The sequence below is a fragment of the Phoca vitulina genome, unplaced genomic scaffold (genome assembly GCF_004348235.1).
Source record: "Phoca vitulina isolate PV1807 unplaced genomic scaffold, GSC_HSeal_1.0 scaffold378, whole genome shotgun sequence".
NCBI lineage: Eukaryota > Metazoa > Chordata > Mammalia > Carnivora > Phocidae > Phoca > Phoca vitulina.
The window spans coordinates 1,425-19,797 of record NW_022590065.1 but is presented as its reverse complement, the minus strand read 5'-3'; the positions used below and the strand labels follow the sequence as shown (position 1 = coordinate 19,797).

Here is an 18,373-nt window from a genome sequence, read left to right as displayed (position 1 = left end):
AAAAAAAAAGAGAATAGAGAACAGAGACTCTCAGCGCGTTTCACGTGCTGTACATCTCAGAGGACGCTTGCCGCGCTGCGTGTGTCCCAGGCGGCCGTGGGTCGTGGTCAGCACTCTGGGTGCCACCCCCTGACAGAGCTTACGCTGCTATCAGCTCTGCACCCTGGAGCTCAGGGGCAGGCCCAAGAGGCCCAGGAAATGCGGCACCCAGCACAGAGCACCCACTTTGTCAGGGACTGCCTGGGTCCCCTCCGACCAGGCCTTCAGGCTTACAGCAAGCTCAAGTCCACCGAGGGTTCACAGCCCAGCTCCAGAGATTAGCAGCAGGGGACTGCAGCCGTGGACCACCCCCCTCCCCCACCTCCAGGCCTGGCCTTTCTTTCACACCCAGCCCCTCCCAGCACCCATCTTCCGGTCATCTGCTTTCCTTCCTTTAGCTGATCCACTTCCTCTTGCCATCCAGGCCTCTCCCTCAGCCCTTGTTCTCCCTTCCTTTTCCTTCTTCCTCTACCCTTCACCTCCTTCTCCACCCCCTCGTCCTGTTCCAGGATACATAAACACACACACACACACATACACAGTTTTTCAGACAATTCAGCCTTTATTTTTGAAAATAATTCTGTAGCTTCAACTTTCTTCCATGAACTGAGGTCAGGCCAGAAGCAAAAACACACACATTGCTCCCCAACCCGCCATCCTCATCCTGATCTGAGCAGACGGGGGAATGCCTGGGGGATGGGGGAGGGAGGCAGGAGCCATCCTGTCTCGGCTGCCCACCTACCCTGCGAGGGCCGCCAGAAGCCTCAACCTTCCGGGCTGAGCCTTTGCACCAAACCCCAGGGGAGCAGGGACACAAGGAGCTAACTGCTCTCCCACGAGGCCAGCATGAAACCTCCTACAGCAACAGGGAAGGGATCAATTTTTAGAAAGGCCAGGGCCCGGGAACAGAGTCTGTTTCTTTGAGGCAGGATGAGGGATGCACGTCCCCGCACACCAAGGCTTTCTCCCTACGATGCCTCCCCCCGCCCCTTCCCGCTTCTGGGGATAAGCTGACGAGAAGTCTTGCTTTTCCCCTTCAACTTTTCATCTTAGAATCACAAACTGCTAAGCTGCAAGGAAAGAAGAGCAGAGAGGAGGTCAGGGATAAGGAGAGGGGTAGCAGAGAAACAGGGGTGGGTGGCGGTAAACCCCGAAAGCCCAAGAGCTCCACCCAGACTCTGATGATGACACCCCTTTGGTTAGTCTCATTTTGGCCACAGATTAAGTCCCCTTTTCAAATAACCCAACAACCCCGCAAACTGGGGGGAGGTGAGGATGGGGAGCAGATGCAGGAGGTGAGTTCACACCCCGGCTGGAGGAGCCAGGACAAGGGAGAGAGCTCAAGCTGCCCAGCTCTCTGCAGGGGCTCTAGGAGAAAACCTGGACCCCGGGAGTCTGCGGCCCCACTGCCCGAGTCCCTCCCGACCACACGGTGGTTTCCTGCCTGACACCGCCCAACACAGCCCAGAAGCTTCCCCTGATCTGACCCCCTGGAGAACAGGAGAATAACCGTCACCTCATCCTCTGTGCTCTTGAATGCCATTCGAAAAAAGAAAAGAAAAGAAAGAAAAAAAGAAAAAGGAAAGGTCAATGTACCCAAGAGAGACACACGGAGAGGACGAGGCGGCCCAGGGCCCCGGCCCCATCGCAGCCCTTGCGACTGCAAGCAGGGGCCCGGCCGCGGCGGGCGGCGCGCCTAATTCCAGCTCGGGTCGTAGCCGTCCCAGGTCTGCGGCGGGGCCAGGTGCACGCGGCGGCCGCGGAACAGGAAGCTGACGATGCCCCGGTAGCCGGCCCTGGGGACCCCGGACTTGAGGTCGTCCATGACCCCCAGCGCCTTGGCGAAGGCCTTGAAGCTGTCCCGGCCGGTGTACTGCACGCGCACCTCCCCCAGCTCGCCGCGCTCACTGGTCCTCACCTTCTCCACCTGCAGGAGCGGGGCCCCGTAGACGCGCGCCAGGAAGGCCCTGTCGTAGGCCTCGCGCTGCAGGTAGGACAGGTCCAGGCGCGTGAAGGGCACGAAGTGCTGGTTCAGCTTGATGAACTTGAGGTGCTGGTCGAAGAACTGCCCGTGGCTGACGCCCTTGCGGCCGAAGGTCATGGTTCTGGAGACCTCGGGGCGCACGCAGGCCCGGCCCTGCCGCTGCTCGGGCCTGCGCATCCAGTCGTCCCAGAAGGCCCGGGGCCACTTGGGCTCCAGCTCGGCCCACAGCTCGGCCAGCAGCAGCCAGCCGAGGCCCGGGAAGAAGTCGGTGCGGTAGAGCAGCTCGGGCCGGCCCGCGTCCACCATCTGCTCCTTGCCGTTGTCGTTCCAGGCCGACACGCACCACAGCGTCGGGTCGGCGCGCAGCAGCGGGTAGGTGGCCTCGAAGTACTCGAAGAAGTCGGGCGCCACCTCCAGGTCGTCCTCCACGACCACGGCGGCCGGGAAGCCGAAGCGCCGGAACACCTGGCCGAGCGCCCAGCGGTAGTGCCGCGCGATGCGGTAGTAGCCCTGGAACTTGCGGTGCTCAGGCGGCACGGCGATGCTGCTCAGGTCCGGCTGCCGCAGGTGCGTCACGGCGCCGCCGTACGATGCGATGACGCGCGCCGTCTCCTCGTGGCCGCAGTCCTGGCTCACGATGATGGGGAAGTGCTCGGCCGACGGCCGGTAGCGCAGCAGCTTGTCCAGGCAGCGCCGCACCGTGCTGCGGTCGCACGCGATCACCAGCACGGCGATGGCGGCCGGCGGCGCGGACGCGGGCGCGCGCGGGGGCCCGGGGGGTGCGGCCGTGGGCGCCCGCCCCCGCCGGCCCCAGCGCGCATGGTGCTCGCGGATCTGCTGCAGCAGCCCCCTCTGGCGCTCCAGCTCCAGCTCGGCGTCCTCGGCCAGGCGGATCACCTCGCGCGTGAGGCCGGCGGGGTCGTCATCGAGGGCGCCGTCCGAGGGCAGCCGGCCGGGCGCCGGGCGCGTCCAGAAGAAGAGCAGCAGCAGGGCGTTCCAGGCCACGAAGAGGATGGCGCCCCACAGCACGAGCCCTGCGGACTGCTTCTTCAGCATCCTGGCCCCCACGGGGGAGGCCGGCAAGGGTGGGGCTCGAGGCTGCCCTCGCTTGCCTAGGGGGCTTCCACCGCCCGAGGGACGCGCTCTCCGGCCTTCGGGGTCAGGAAGCAGCCATGCACCTGCAGCGAGGACAGAGAAAACCGACCTTCATCACAAAGACAGGGGGCTGCGCTGGGGGGCCCGAGGGGCACCGGAGAATAGGAGCAACAGTGGGGGACGAGCGAGGCCGGGAGGCTCACCCCAGAGCCCTCTTAGAAAAGAGCTGCCTATCTCCTAATCCGGGATGAACAGGATAGGACAACGTACGTCCCCCACTCCACAGTGAGTCCATGAGTCCTCAGAAAAGCAGTATAGTTTGAGGGGGAAGTAGAGAGTGATGTTGCAAAGGAGGAAGCAAGGGAATCCTATTTTCCCTTCCATACCTGGCAGACTTCAGTTCCATCCTCCATCCAGAGTTTGGGGGCAGGGGTGGAGGTGAGCCCATCTGTCTCCCATTCCTCAAATCAAACTGCTCAAAGATTACTGATTTAAAAACCCTAGTATCAGGGGCGCCTGGGTGGCTCAGGCAATTAAGTGTCGACTCTTGGTATCAGCTCAGGTCAAGATCTCTGGGTCCTGAGACTCCGGCTCCGGGCTCACCGGGGAGTCTGCTGCAGTTTCTCTCCCTCTGCCCCTCCTGCCAGCTCATGCGTCCATGTTCTCTCTCTCTCTCTCAAATAAATCAAATCTTTAAAAAAAAATAAAAATAAAAACTCTAATATAATCACACATTTAGGCGAAAGCCAGATCTTACCTAGTAAGGAAGCACTAGAGGCCTTCCCACAAGGTCAGGGGCAAAGCCAAGCTGCCCACCATCTACATGACTATTTAACATCCCGTTGGAGGCATCAGCCAGTGTGAATGGACTACAGAAGACAAAGGCAGAAGTAGAAAAAGAAGCATGACTATCTCTATTTGTTGATACTATAAGAATATGCCTGGGAAACTCTAAGAGAATCAATGATAAAACAAACTCAAACAACTGAAGAATTGAGCAAAGTAGCAGGATATAAAAATTAATATGCACAGGGGTGCCTGGGTGGCTCAGTTGGTTAAGCGTATGTCTTCAGCTCAGGTCATGATCCCAGGGTCCTGGGATCGAGCCCCACATTGGGCTCCCTGCTCCTCGGGAAGCCTGCTTCTCCCTCTCCCACTCCCCCCTGCTTGTGTTCCCTCTCGCTGTGTCTCTCTGTCAAATAAATAAATAAAATCTTTAAAATAAAAATAAATAAATAAATAATTAACATGCACAAATCAAAAGCCTTCATATTCACAAGTAGTAATTCATTACAAGTCATAATGGATGAGAAAACCCTATTTACGACAGCCATAAAAATGACAAATTATGTAAGAATAAACTTAACAAGAAATATTCAAAACCTACATGAACAAGACTATAGTTCCTAAAGACATAAAGGAGGACTTACATATCCTTATTCTTGGTTAGGACATCTCACCATCATCAGAAATCTCAAATAAAAATACGTTTTTTGGGAGCTAGACAAACCAACACTAATGTGATGAGCACTGGGTGTTATATGCAACTAATGAATCACTGAACATTATATCAAAAACTAATGATGTACTAAATGTTGGCTAATTGAACATAAATTAAAAAATGAAAGAAAAAAAAACATACAAGACCATCTAGGAAAATAATGAAAACAACGTGTGAAAGAGGGACTAACCCTACCGGCCATTAAAATACTACACATTACAAAGCTTCTATAATTAAAACTATGTGATGCTAGTAGGTAAATAAACAGATCATCCAAAGGAATACAATTTAAACTACAGAAAATAGACCCAAATACATGTAGAAACCTAATATATGATACAGGTGATATTTAAAATCACTAGGGCAAAAAAAATGGTCTTATTAGTTGTTATAACAACTATATAGCTATTTGGAAAAACAAAATTAGATCTGTACAGAAAAATAACTTCCAAGTGGATTAGAGATATAAATATAAAAAATATAACTATACAAGTGCTAGAAGAAAATACGGGTCAATTCCTCTATAACCTGAGTACAGATAAAGGCTTTCTAAGTTTGATTCAAAATCTAGATGCAGTAATAAGTAAAACACTTTTGCATGTTATGAACACCATTAGCCAAGTTTAAGTACAAACTGGGAGAGAATGTTGCAATATACATACAAATAAAAAGCTAAGAGACAAAGAACTTTTAAACTGAGGGGGTAAAAAGCCAAAACTCCTCATCTTTAGACAAGGGCAACTCACAAAAAGATATTGAAATGGTCCTTAGACATATGAAAAGATACTCACTTCACCTACAAGAAAAATGCAAATTAAATTCTACTAAGATGAAATTTCTCACCCATCAGATGCAAAAATCCAAACAGTTGTCCTCTTAAGAGTGTCAAATGAAAAACAGAAGTTCTTAATTTTATCTTTATTTTTTTTTAAATATTTTACTGATTCATTTGAAAGAGAGAGACAGAGCACAAGCAGGGGGAGAGGCAGGGGGAGAGGGAGAAGCAGACTCCCCACTGAGCTAGGAGCCTGACGACTTGGGGCTCGATCCCAGGACCCTGGGATCATGACCTGAACTGAAGGCAGACACTTAACCATCTGAGCCACCCAGGAGCCCCAGAAGATCTTAATTTTAATGGTATTCAATTATCAAGGGTTTCATCTTTTGTGGATCATGCTTTTTGCATTGGATCTAAGGAATCTGCCAAAATCACACATATCTTTCCCTATGTTTTCTGTTTTAGGTTTTACAGTTTTAGGTTTTACATTTAGGTTTATGGTTCATTTTGAGTTAATTTTTGTATATGGTGTGAGGTATGGAATTAATGTCCTTTTACAGCAGTTTGGTAGTTTGTCAAAATGCCAGAGAGTTACCAAGTCCACTCTTAGATATATAGCCAAGAGAAATAAAAACATGCATCCATACAAAAACTATCTGGAATGTTTATAGCAGCTTTCTTCATAATCACCAAAAACTGGGAAAAACCCAACGCCCATCAACAGAGGAATACGGATAAACAAACTGTGGCTTACCTATAAAACGGAATAACATTCAAAGGAATAAACTTCTGACACATACAACACATGGATGAATCTCAAAATATGTGATTTGCGAGTGACCGAAAGAAGAGCACATACACTGATTCCACTTATGTAAATCTCCAGAAAATACAAAGTAATCTATCGTGACAGAAAGCAGATCAGTGGTTGCCTAGGCATGGAGGCAGTGAGGACAGTGAGGGGAGGTATTACAAAGGGACAGTAGGAAACTGTGCTGTTACCTTGTTGGGGTAACAGTTTCATGGGTGTATTCATACATACAACTTATCAAATTGTACATTTTAAGTATGTGCACTTTATGTCAACTATACCTCAATAAAACTTTTCCTTTAAGAAAAGGCATATACTGGGTCAAATGACAAAATTGGAATGTAGGTAGTCAATTAAAGTATCCATGTTGACTGACAAATAGCCATACTGTGGTTATGGAAAATAATATCCCAATTCTTCGCCAATTCAGACTGAAGTAATTAGGAGTAGAGAATCATGACAGATGCAACTTCTCAAATGGTTCAGAAAAAAGTATCATGTATACATAGAGTGTGCACATGTGGCAAAATGCTAATAGGTGAATCTGAGTAAAGGAATGAGTGTCCTTATACTATTTTAATTGTTGCATCTTTTTTGTAAATTGAAGTTATTTCCAAATAAAGTTTCATAAAATCAGTATGGGGACGTGGCCCACAGTTCTGACTAGCTTTGTCCAGTATGGCCCCAGCTAGGCACGTCAGTAGGGGCAACTGAAGCAATCCATTTGTCCTCAACTCCTTAATCACTCGTCACACACCTGCTGACGGCCAGGCTCTGGGAAGGGACTGGGACAGCATCTTACTAGAGAAAGGCATGGCCCTACCAACCCTCTTCCCCTACCAGAACTCCCTACTTGAAAGGATCTACCACACCCTCCAATTTCCAGACAGTTGACATTACGGACCATGCAACTTCTCCCTGGCTTTCCTACTTCGTCTCCACTCTTCACACCCTGAAGCTTCAGGTATGAGCCGTGTTGTGCCCGCTGCTCTGCCAGTTACCCTCTGCCTCACGGCCGCCAAAATCTCAGGTTCCAGATCTCATCTCTGCACTTCTGGGCTCTTGAGCACGCAGATCCAGTGTCAAAGGATCAAAGTGTTGATCCTGAAGGATCTCTAAAGGAACCTGGTTCTGTCTCCCTCCTGGGGAGACTCCCCAAGCCCCTGCTAGCAGCACCCCCACCTGTCTTCTTCTGAGAAACCATCCACATCAACTCCAGAGCACCAGTCCCTCAGAAAACTCAAGTCCGGGAGGGGGCGGAGCAGATGGCGGAGGAGTAGGAGACCTGGATTTCGTCTGGTCTCAGGAATTCAGCTGGATAGGGATCAAACCATTCTGAACACCTACGAACTCAACAGGAGATCGAAGAAAAGAATAGCAACAACTCTCTGAACAGAAAAGCGACCACTTTCTGGAAGGTAGGACGTTTGGAGAAGTGAATCCGAGGCGATATTTGGGAGGATAGATGGCGGGGGAGGGGCCTCCGTCGGCCGCTTCTGGCAAGTGATAGAGCCACGGAGCACAAAATCGGAACTTTTAGAAGTCGGCTCCGCTGAGGGACGTCGCTCCAGTGGCTAAGCGGGGGGTGGAACCCTCGTGGGACAGTGTGGTCTCAGGACCCTCGGGGTCACAGAAAGACCGGGGGTGCCTGAGTGCGGCAGAGCTCCCAGGGATCGGAGCAGGGAAGCCGGCTGCAGAGACGGAGCCCAGGCGCGGGCTCTCAGCCCGGGGTTGCCATAAACCGTGATCCGCGGCAGTCGGGCCACTGCTCCTCCAGCAGGGACCCAACAAGCGGCAGATCCGGGGAGACTCCCCTTCCTCCCCTGGGAGGAGCGGCGCGGGAGCACACCGCAGGGATCTGCTGGGTTTGGAGACTCCACCCGGGGTCGGGTGCCAGAGAGGGAAACGCGCGGTCACAGGCCGGGGGAGCACGGAGTGCGGCCAGAGACCGGGGAGTCGGGAGTGACTGACGTCTTTTCTCTGGGGGCTCCCTGAGGAGCAGGGCCCCGAGTTCTCGGCTCCTCCGGGGCGGAGACTGGGAGGCCGCCATTTTCACTCTCCGCCTCCAAAGCTGTACCGAAAGCTTGCAGGGAACAAAAGCTCCCGAGAGCAAACCCGAGCAGATTACTTAGCCCGGACCGGCAAGGGCGGGGCAATTCCGCCTCCGGCAAAGACATTTGGGAACCACGGCAACAGGCCCCTCCCCCAGAAGATCAGCGAGAACAGCCAGCCAAGACCAGGTTTACCGATCAGTGAGAACGGCAGACCTCCAGCGCTAGGGGAATACTGCACATAGAATTCATGGCTTTTTTACCATGATTCTTTAGTCTTTCAAAGTTAATTTTTTTAACTTTCTTTTTCTTTTTTTTTGAATTTTTCTTTTTCCCTTTTTCAACCAACATCCTATCAATCCCTTTTTTAAAAAAAATTTTTACTTTTCATTTTTAGAATCATATTCTATCCCTTCATAGTAGTTAACTTTATTTTCCATATATATATATATATATAGTTCTCTCTTTAAAATTTTGGGATACAGTTTCTTTTAACAGACCAAAATACACCCTAAATCTTTAGTGTATGGCTTTGTTCTAGTCTCCTGCCTGATCACATTCTCTCCATTTTTTTTTAATTCCTCTTCTTTCTTTTTTCAACAAACTTATCAATTCCTTTTATAAAATCTTTTATAATTTTCATCTTTACAGTCATATTCCATCCCTTCATATTTACCCTTATTTTTGTACATATATAAGTTTTTCTTTCTTTAAAATTTTGAGAGACACTTTCTTCTAACAGACCAAAATACACCCAAAATCTAGTGTGTGGCACTGATCTATGCACCAGCTTGATCATATTTGATCATATTCTTTTTTTTTTTATCTTTTTCTTTTTTCTTTCTTTCCCTTTCTTTTCCCCCGGTTTCAGGTCTCTTCTGATTTGTTTAGTGTATATTTTTCTGGGTTCGTTGTTACCCTGTTAGCATTTTGTTCTCTCATTCATCTATTCTCCTCTGGACAAAATGACAAGACGGAAAAAATCACCTCAAAAAAAAAAGAACGAGAGGCAGTACCAACTGCCAGGGACCTAATCAATAACGGACATTAGTAAGATGTCGGAACTAGAGTTCAGAATGACGATTATAAAGATACCAGCTTGGATTGAAAAAAGCATGGAAGATATTAGAGAAACCCTTTCTGGAGAAATAAAAGAACTAAAATCTAACCAAGTCGAAATCCAAAATGAGGTGCAATAAAAAATGGAGGCTCTAACTGCTAGGACAAATGAGGCAGAAGAAAGAATTAGTGATATAGAAGACCAAATGATGGAAAATAAAGAAGCTGAGAAAAAGAGATAAACAACTACTGGATCACAAGGGCATAATTTGAGAGATAAGTGATACCATAAGATGAAACAACATTAGAATAATTGGGATCCCAGAAGAAGAAGAAAGAGAGAGAGGGACAGAAGGTATATTGGAGCAAATTATAGCAGACAATTTCCCCAACCTGGGGAAGGAAACAGGCATCAAAATCCAGGAGGCACAGAGAAGCCCCCTTAAAATCAATAAAAATAGGTCAACACCCTGACATCTAATAGTAAAACTTACGAGTCTCAGAGACAAAGAGAAAATACTGAAAGCAGCTCTGGAGAAGAGATCTTTGACCTACAATGGTAGAAACATTAGACTGGCAACAGACCTATCCACAGAGACCTGGCAGGCCAGAAAGGACTAGCATGATATATTCAGAGCACTCAACGAGAAAAATATGCAGCCAAGATTACTATATCCAGCTAGGCTGTCATTGACAATAGAAGGAGAGATAAAAAACTCCCAGGACAAACAAACACTAAAGGAATTTGCAAACACGGAACCAGGCCTACAAGAAATCTTGAAAGGGGTCCTCTAAGCAAAGAGAGAGCCTAAAAGCAACATAGACCAGAAAGGAACACAGACAATATACAGTAACAGTCACCTTACAGGCAATACAATGGCACTAAATTCATCTTTCAATAGTTACCCTGAATGTAAATGGGCTAAATGCCCCAATCAAAAGACAAAGGCTATCAGATTGGATTAAAAAACAAGACTCATCGATATGCTGTCTGCAAGAGACTCATTTTAGACCCAAAGACACCCCCAGATGAAAGTGAGGGGGTGGAAAACCATTTACCATGCTAATGGACACCAAAAGAAAGCTGAGGTGGCAATCCTTATATCAGACAAATTAGATTTTAAACCAAACACTGTAATAAGAGATGAGGAAGGACACTATATCCTACTTAAAGGGTCTATCCAACAAGAAGATCTAACAATTGTAAATACCTATGCCCCTAACATGGGAGCAGCCAATTATATAAGCCAATTAATAACAAAAGCAAAGAAACACATTGACAACAATACAATAATAGTGGGGGACTTTAACACCCCCCTCACTGAAATGGACAGATCATCTAAGCAAAAGATCAACAAGGAAATAAAGACTTTAAATGACACACTGGACCACATGGACTTCACAGATCTATTCAGAACATTCCATCCCAAAGCAACAGAATACACATTCTTCTCTAGTGCCCATGGAACATTCTCCAGAATAGATCACATCTTACATCACAAAGCAGGTCTCAACTGGTACCAAAAGATTGTGATCACTCCCTGCATATTTTCAGACCAGAATGCTTTGAAACTAGAACTCAGTCACAAGAGGAAAGTCAGAAAGAACTCAAATACATGGAGGCTAAAGAGCATCCTACTAAAGAATGAATGGGTCAACCAGGAAACTAAAGAAGAATTAAAAACATTCATGGAAACCAATGAAAATGAAAACCCAACTGTTCAAAATCTTTGGGATGCAGCAAAGGCAATCCTAAGAGGAAAGTATATAGCAATACAAGCCTTTCTCTAGAAACCAGAAAGGTCTCAAATACACAACCTAACCCTACACCCAAAGGAGCTGGGGAAAGAAGAGCAAATAAAGCCTAAATCCAGCAGGAGAAGAGAAATAATAAAGATCAGAGCAGAATTCAATGAAACAGAAACCAAAAGAACAGCAGAACAGATCAAAGAAACTAGGAGCTAGTTCTTTGAAAGAATTAACAAGACTGATAAACCCCTGGCCAGACTTATCAAAAAGAAAAGAGAAATGACCCAAATAAATAAAATCATGAATGAAAGAGGAGAGATCACAACCAACACCAAAGAAATACAAACAATTCTAAGAACATATTATGAGCAACTCTATGCCAGCAAATTAGATAATCTGGAAGAAATGGATGCATTCCTAGAGATGTATCAACTACCAAAACTGAACCAGGAAGAAATAGAAAACCTGAACAGACCTATAACCACTGAGAAAATTGAAGCAGTCATCACAAATCTCCCAACAAACAAAAGCCCAGGGCCAGATGGCTTCCCAGGGGAATTCTACCAAACATTTAAAGAAGAATTAATACCTATTCTTCTGAAACTGTTCCAAAAAATAGAAATGGAAGGAAAACTTCCAAATCCATTTGATGAGGCCACCACTACCTTGATCCCAAAACCAGACAAAGACCCCATCAAAAAGGAGAATTACAGACCAATATCCTTGATGAACATGGATGCAAAACTTCTCACCAAAATACTAGCTAATAGGATCCAACAGTACATTAAAAGGATTATTCACCACGACCAAGTGGGATTTATCCCTGGGCTGCAAGGTTGGTTCAACACTCCCAAATCAAACACTGTGATACAATACATTAATAAAAAAAAGAACAAGAACCATATGATGCTCTCCATGGGCAGAAAAAGCATTTGACAAAATACAGCATCCTTTCTTGATCAAAACTCTTCAGAGTATAGGGATAGAGGGTATATACCTCAATATCATAAAAGCCATCTATGAAAAACCCACAGCGAATATCATTCTCAATGGGGAAAAACTGAGAGCCTTCCCCCTAAGGTCAGGAACGCGGCAGGGATGTCCACTATCACCACTGTTATTCAACATAGCATTAGAAGTCCTAGCCACAGCAATTAGACAACAAAAAGAAATAAAAGGCATCCAAATCGACAAAGAAGAAGTCAAACTCTCACTCTTTGCAGATGATACAATACTTTATGTGGAAAACCCAAAAGACTCCACCCCAAAACTGGTAGAACAAGTGGCAGGATATAAAATCAATGCACAGAAATCAGTGGCATTCCTATACACCAACAACAAGACAGAAGAAAGAGAAATTAAGGAGTTGATCCCATTTACAATTGCACCCAAAACCATAAGATACCCAGGAATAAATCTAACCAAAGAGGCAACGAATCTGTACTCAGAAAACTATAAAATACTCATTAAAGAAATTGAGGAAGACACAAAGAAATGGAAAAACGTTCCATGCTCATGGATTGGAAGAACAAATATTGTGAAGATGTCAATGCTACCTAGAGCAATCTACACATTTAATACAATCCCTATCAAAATACCACCCACTTTTTTCAAAGAAATGGAACAAATAATCGTAAAATTTGTATGGAACCAGAAAAGACCCCTAATAGGGGTCTCATAGGAATTTTGAAAAAGAAAAGCAAAGCCGGTGGCATCTCAATTCTGGACTTCAAGCTCTATTACAAAGCTGTCATTATCAAGACAGTATGGTACTGGCACAAAAACAGACACACAGATCAATGAAACAGAATAGAGAGCCCAGAAATGGACCCTCAACTCTATGGTCAACTAATCTTCGACAAAGCAGGAAAGAATGTCCAATGGAAAAAAGACAGCCTCTTCAACAAATGGTGCTGGGAAAATTGGACAGCCACATGTAGAAGAATGAAACTGTCATTCTTACACCACACACACCTTACACCACACACAAAAATAGGCTCAAAATGGTTGAAAGACATAAATGTGAGACAGGAGTCCATCAAAATCCTAAAGGAGAACACAGGCAGCAACCTCTTTGACCTCAGCTGCAGCAACTTCTTCCTAGAAACATCGCCAAAGCAAGGGAAGCAAGGGCAAAAATGAACTCTTGGGACTTCATCAAGATAAAAAGCTTTTGCACAGCAAAGGAAACAGTCAACAAAACCAAAAGACAACCGACAGAATGGGAGAAGATATTTGCAAATGTGACATATCAGATAAAGGGCTAGTATCCAAAATCTATAAAGAACTTATCAAACTCAACACCCAAAGAACAAATGATGCAATCAAGAAATGGGCAGAAGACATGAACAGACATTTTTCCAACAAAGACATCCAAATGGCCAACAGACACATGAAAAAGTGCTCAACATCGCTTGGCATCAGGGAAATCCAAATCAAAACCTCAATGAGATACCACCTCACACCAGTCAGAATGGCTAAAATTAACAAGTCAGGAAATGACAGATGTTGGTGGGGATGCGGAGAAAGGGGAACCCTCCTACACTGTTGGGAATGCAAGCTGGTGCAGCCACTCTGGAAAACAGTATGGAGGTTCCTCAAAAAGTTGAAAATAGAGCTACCATACGATCCAGCAATTGCACTACTGGGTATTTACCCCAAAGATACAAAAGTAGGGATCCGAAGGGGTACGTGCACCCCGATGTTTATAGCATCAATGTCCACAATAGCCAAACTATGGAAAGAGCCAAGAGCCAAGATATCCATCGACAGATGAATGGATAAAGAAGATGTGGTATATATATATACAATGGAATTTTTTTTTTTAAAGATTTTTTAAATTTATTTATTTGACAGAGAGATAGCACAAGTAGGCAGAGCGGGAGGCAGAGGGAAAGGGAGAAGCAGGCTCTCTGCTGAGCAGGGAGCCCGATGCGGGGCTCCATCCCAGGACCCCTGGGATCATGACCTGATCCAAAGGCAGCCGCTTAACCGACTAAGCCACCCAGGCGCCCCTATATAATGGAATATTATGCAGCCATCAAAAGGAATGAAATCTTGTCATTTGCAATGACGTGGATGGAACTGGAGGGTATTATGCTGAGCGAAATAAGTCAATCAGAGAAAGACATGTATCATATCACCTCACTGATATGAGGAATTCTTAATCTCAGGAAACAAACTGAGGGTTGCTGGAGTGGTGGGGGGTGGGAGGGATGGGGTGGCAGGGTGATAGACATTGGGGAGGGTATGTGCTATGGTGAGCACTGTGAATTGTTTAAGACTGTTGAATCACAGTCCTGTACCTGTGAAACAAATAATACATTATATGTTAAAAAAAAAAAAAAGAAGAAGAACAAGAAGATAGTAGGAAGGGAAAAATGAAGGGGGGGAATTGGAGGGGGGAGATGAATCATGAGAGATACAGACTCTGAGAAACAAACTTGAGGGTTCTAGAGGGGAGGGGGGTGGGGGGGATGGGTTAGCCTGGTGATGGGTATTAAAGAGGGCACGTACTGAATGGAGCACTGGGTGTCATACGCAAACAAGGAATCATGGAACACTACATCAAAAACTAATGATGTAATGTATGGTGATTAACATAAAAAAAAGGAGAGGAAAAAAAAAAACAGGAAAAGTCAAGCCCATTTCCACTCTACTGTGTCATTAAATTCCCATGTTATCAGTGCTCTTATACAAATCAGAGTTTCCTAGAAGAAGAGAGAGACAACAGATTTCCAGTTAACTTCCTCACTCCCCCTCAGGATGTGGTCATTGTTGGATCTTTCCCTCCAATCTCCTGTCCAGGGTTCCCAATCCCCTGAATTCCTGCCTCCTAACTGACTGGGCAGGAAGGGATGGAGGAAGGAAAAAAGAGACTGAACTCCATCATGTGAAATGCTACCTCAAGGTTGGAGGAACAGACCTGTCTCTGACTTATTGATGAGCCACCTCAGACCAGCAAGTTCTCAGACTGGTGGCAAAACCCCAAGGGACCACACATTCTCTACCCTGCAGATGACATGTAAAAGCCTTCACTCTTCTCCAGACATTAGGAACTAGGTGGCCCACATCCACTTCCAGAAGCCGAGAAGCCCTCCCGTCTCCCATCCTTCTAAGCCATGCAGATCAAAGCAATCTTCTCAATCCCTCAGAGGACTGGACTCTAAGCATGTTTGTAAGCATCAAGCGTGGCCAGACGGCCCACAGGAAACAGCTGTCCCAGTCCAGCCGAGGCCTCTACCTAAGGGCTCAGGCCCTCGTTCTCCAGACCATGACCATTTTTTTCTAAATTGTGAAACAGAACTTGGTCCTCTTTCCAGAGAGAACGCAACATGTCTATTCCCAAGCCCCACTGCTTCTCTACACAGAGTCCTCCAGAGCCAGTGCCGTTTCCTACTGCTTCTTCACATACTCTCCAGGACAGACTCGTCCTGTGTGTGTGGAAGTTAATGAATGGTGTGTGCATACACAAGCACACGTGCTGTGCCCAAGGGATGATAAAGCCAGCAAGCCAACACATTCATCGAGGAAGTGCTGCTCTCAGTCCTACCATCAGGAGTTTGCTTGGCACCACCCCACGTTTTTTCACATCTCTGAAACTCAATCTTCTCACCTCTAATACGGAAATCATAATAGAATACCTCACTGGACTGCTATAAAGATTGGGTGAGATAATGTGCATCAGGTGTTTAGAATAGTGCCCAGCTGTGACATAAATGTTAGTCAGTCATTCCTCCGTCCCCTCTCCAGCTGGCTCTCTCTGCTCCATTCTACTAGATCTTTCTGAGCCTGCCTCAAGGGCTCTGCATGTGCCTGAATGACTGGTCTGTTCCTCCCTCCCTCCTTCACTTGTGCTCTCACTCATGTCTCTGCCAGGGAAGATGTCAGACAATGTGAAGTCTACCCCCCCGCTTCACAATCATAATCATTGATATCAGTGCAACTTCTTGCTCAAGATCTGTTAAACCCCCTCAGCTACAAGCTATTCAAGGACGGGGACCAGCTCCCCCAGTGCAGCCAAGCTGTTGTGCTAGATCTTTGACCATCAAGAGAGATTTACCAATGACCTACAAAGTGACTTCTGTGCAGATGCCACTCACCCACAATCCCTTAACTGCAATTCCAAGCCCAAAAAGCACAGAAAAAGAGAAGTTTTCTACACTCATTTGGCAGCAAAACCTTTGGTGAAATCTGATGTGATCTAATGTAAGGCTATTTATAGTATTTATTATCCATTTAGTGTGACTATTTATACATTTGCCACAGAAATCAAGATGCTAGATTATGGTGTGCTGTTCCACACTTCATACTATATCATAAATGCACCAGATCATCTTTTTAAAATCCAAAAAATTCTAAATTCTGAAACCTATCCAGCCCAAGCATTTCAGAATTATGAAAATCGAAGAGACAGTTACTCATTCACTGCCACAGTCCCATTTCAAGCCCTTGAACCTGAACTCTCTTTCCTTATGCGATACTGTTTTAAGCCTGAACTCTTGATGTAGCTTCTCAGCTAGTCCACCTAACGCCAATCTTGCTCTCCCCTAAGCAACCTTCCCAACAGCACCAGAGCATCCTTCTTTCCTAGAGTGCCCAGCTGGTCACAACACTAACCTGCCTTAAAAACCGGCAGGGGCTACCACTGCTCACAGAATTAAACTCAAATTCATTGTTCCTTCAGAACAAATTAACTCCAACATCCTTTTTCAAGCTCACCCCCAGCCATTAACCTCTGAATCCCATTCTCTGGCTTCAGCAAGCTACTTATTTCCCCCAACGAGTACACTTACATGCTGCAGTCTTTGCTCCAGCTGTTCCTTCATCCTGAAACATCACCCATGGACCCACTGTAGGAACTCGCACACCCTTTCGAGCCCGGTTCAGCAAATCCTTCCATAACATCCCAGGTAGAGCCAGGCCTTCCCACAACTACCCTCACACCACACGCTCCCCACACCTCCTGTTTCTCCCCTTCACGCTGTAACAGAATCTGTGGCTGTGCTTATGTGGTTCTCACTTTACTCCTGAGGGAAAAAGCTCTATGACCTTTAACCCTATTACAGTGCTTGACACACATATGAAGTTCAAGTGGCTAGCTGGTGGACTGCTTGCATTATTAGCTGAATCAGGGAGAAACCAAACCAGCAGCACGAGAGTGAAGGATTACGTTTTCCAAAGACGATCACCACATATCCCACCCCACACGTTCTTCTTACAAAAACGTAATGCCATTCTTCCCACTAGAGGCGGGCAATGCGAGGTCTATGCTCCCTCTTTGATCTGTGGCTATGTGACCACACATGATTTGCAAAACTAGTCCACGGAAGGCAATACGGTTTCCACCAGTTGCTCCTGAGATGCATGCTCTTTGAATGCGGCCACAAAGGTCGGAGGAAGCCCAAGCCACAAGGACAGGCCACCCACAGGTATTCCAGTTCACAACCCAAGCTAAGGTTCTAGCCAACAGCAAGCATCAACAACTGGACATGGGAGGAAGCCTTTCAGATGATCCCAGCCATGGCCACATCCGACTGCAACCACGTGAACGACCACGAGCAAGAACCACAGAGCTAAGATAGGAATAAAATGATTCTGTTGTTTCAAGCCATTAAGTTTTGAGGTGATGTGTGATATAGCAGTAAGTACCTGAAATAATGAGTAAAACAGAATCTAAGTACCCCTGATAAGCACAGCAATGCTCCTCCTGTCCTCTGTGCTCAAAGCCCCAAGTCCAAAATCTGAGGGTCTGCCTCTACTCATATTCCCTTCCTTATCAATAGCTATTACTGAACAATAAAAACATCTAATGTTCAATAGCTATCATTTATTCTCTCTCACAGTTTCAACAGGTCAGGAATTTGGACAGTGGGGCAGAGTGGATGACCTGTCTCTGCTCCATGACATCTGGGACCTCAGCTGGAAGACTCAGAAGCTGGGGGGTGGACTCTCCCTCAAAGGCTTACTCGGTCACACGTCTGCAGGTTGATGTTAGCATGCTTTGATGAGGTGCCACCTCCACGGGGCCTCTTCGTGGCCTGGGCTTCCTCTGAACTTGAACTTGATGGCTGGGTTCCAAAGATGAGTGTCCCAAGAAACAGAGTAAACCAGGTGACACTGTATCCTTACCACGATCCAGCCTTGGATCACTTCTGCCTTTTACTCGTAGGTCAGAGGAATCATGAATCCTGCCCACACTCAAAGGGAGAAAACCACAGATCCCACCACTGGTGGGTGGAGAACAATGTCCAATTGTAACAACAAGTGGAATGGGATATCTATGGGGTGACCATTTTGGGAAAAT

At 46.4% G+C, this 18,373-nt stretch overlaps 1 protein-coding gene across 1 annotated transcript; it reads right to left on the bottom strand.

The window, feature by feature from the left end:
• Positions 1 to 581: 581 nt before the first annotated feature.
• On the bottom strand, positions 582 to 3,688 carry LOC116629202 (alpha-1,3-mannosyl-glycoprotein 2-beta-N-acetylglucosaminyltransferase). The gene is made up of 2 exons (XM_032399509.1): positions 3,505 to 3,688; positions 582 to 3,201 (listed from the first exon to the last, which is right to left on the bottom strand). Exon 2 carries the CDS (start codon positions 3,077 to 3,079, stop codon positions 1,736 to 1,738), a length of 1,344 nt encoding a protein of 447 aa, XP_032255400.1. The 5' UTR covers positions 3,080 to 3,201; positions 3,505 to 3,688; the 3' UTR covers positions 582 to 1,735.
• Between the last annotated feature and the right edge of the window lie 14,685 nt (positions 3,689 to 18,373).

Coding starts and splice junctions, on each gene's coding strand:
- LOC116629202 (XM_032399509.1), bottom strand. CDS start 3,079: ATGCTGAAGAAGCAGTCCGCAGGGCTCGTGCTGTGGGGCGCCATCCTC.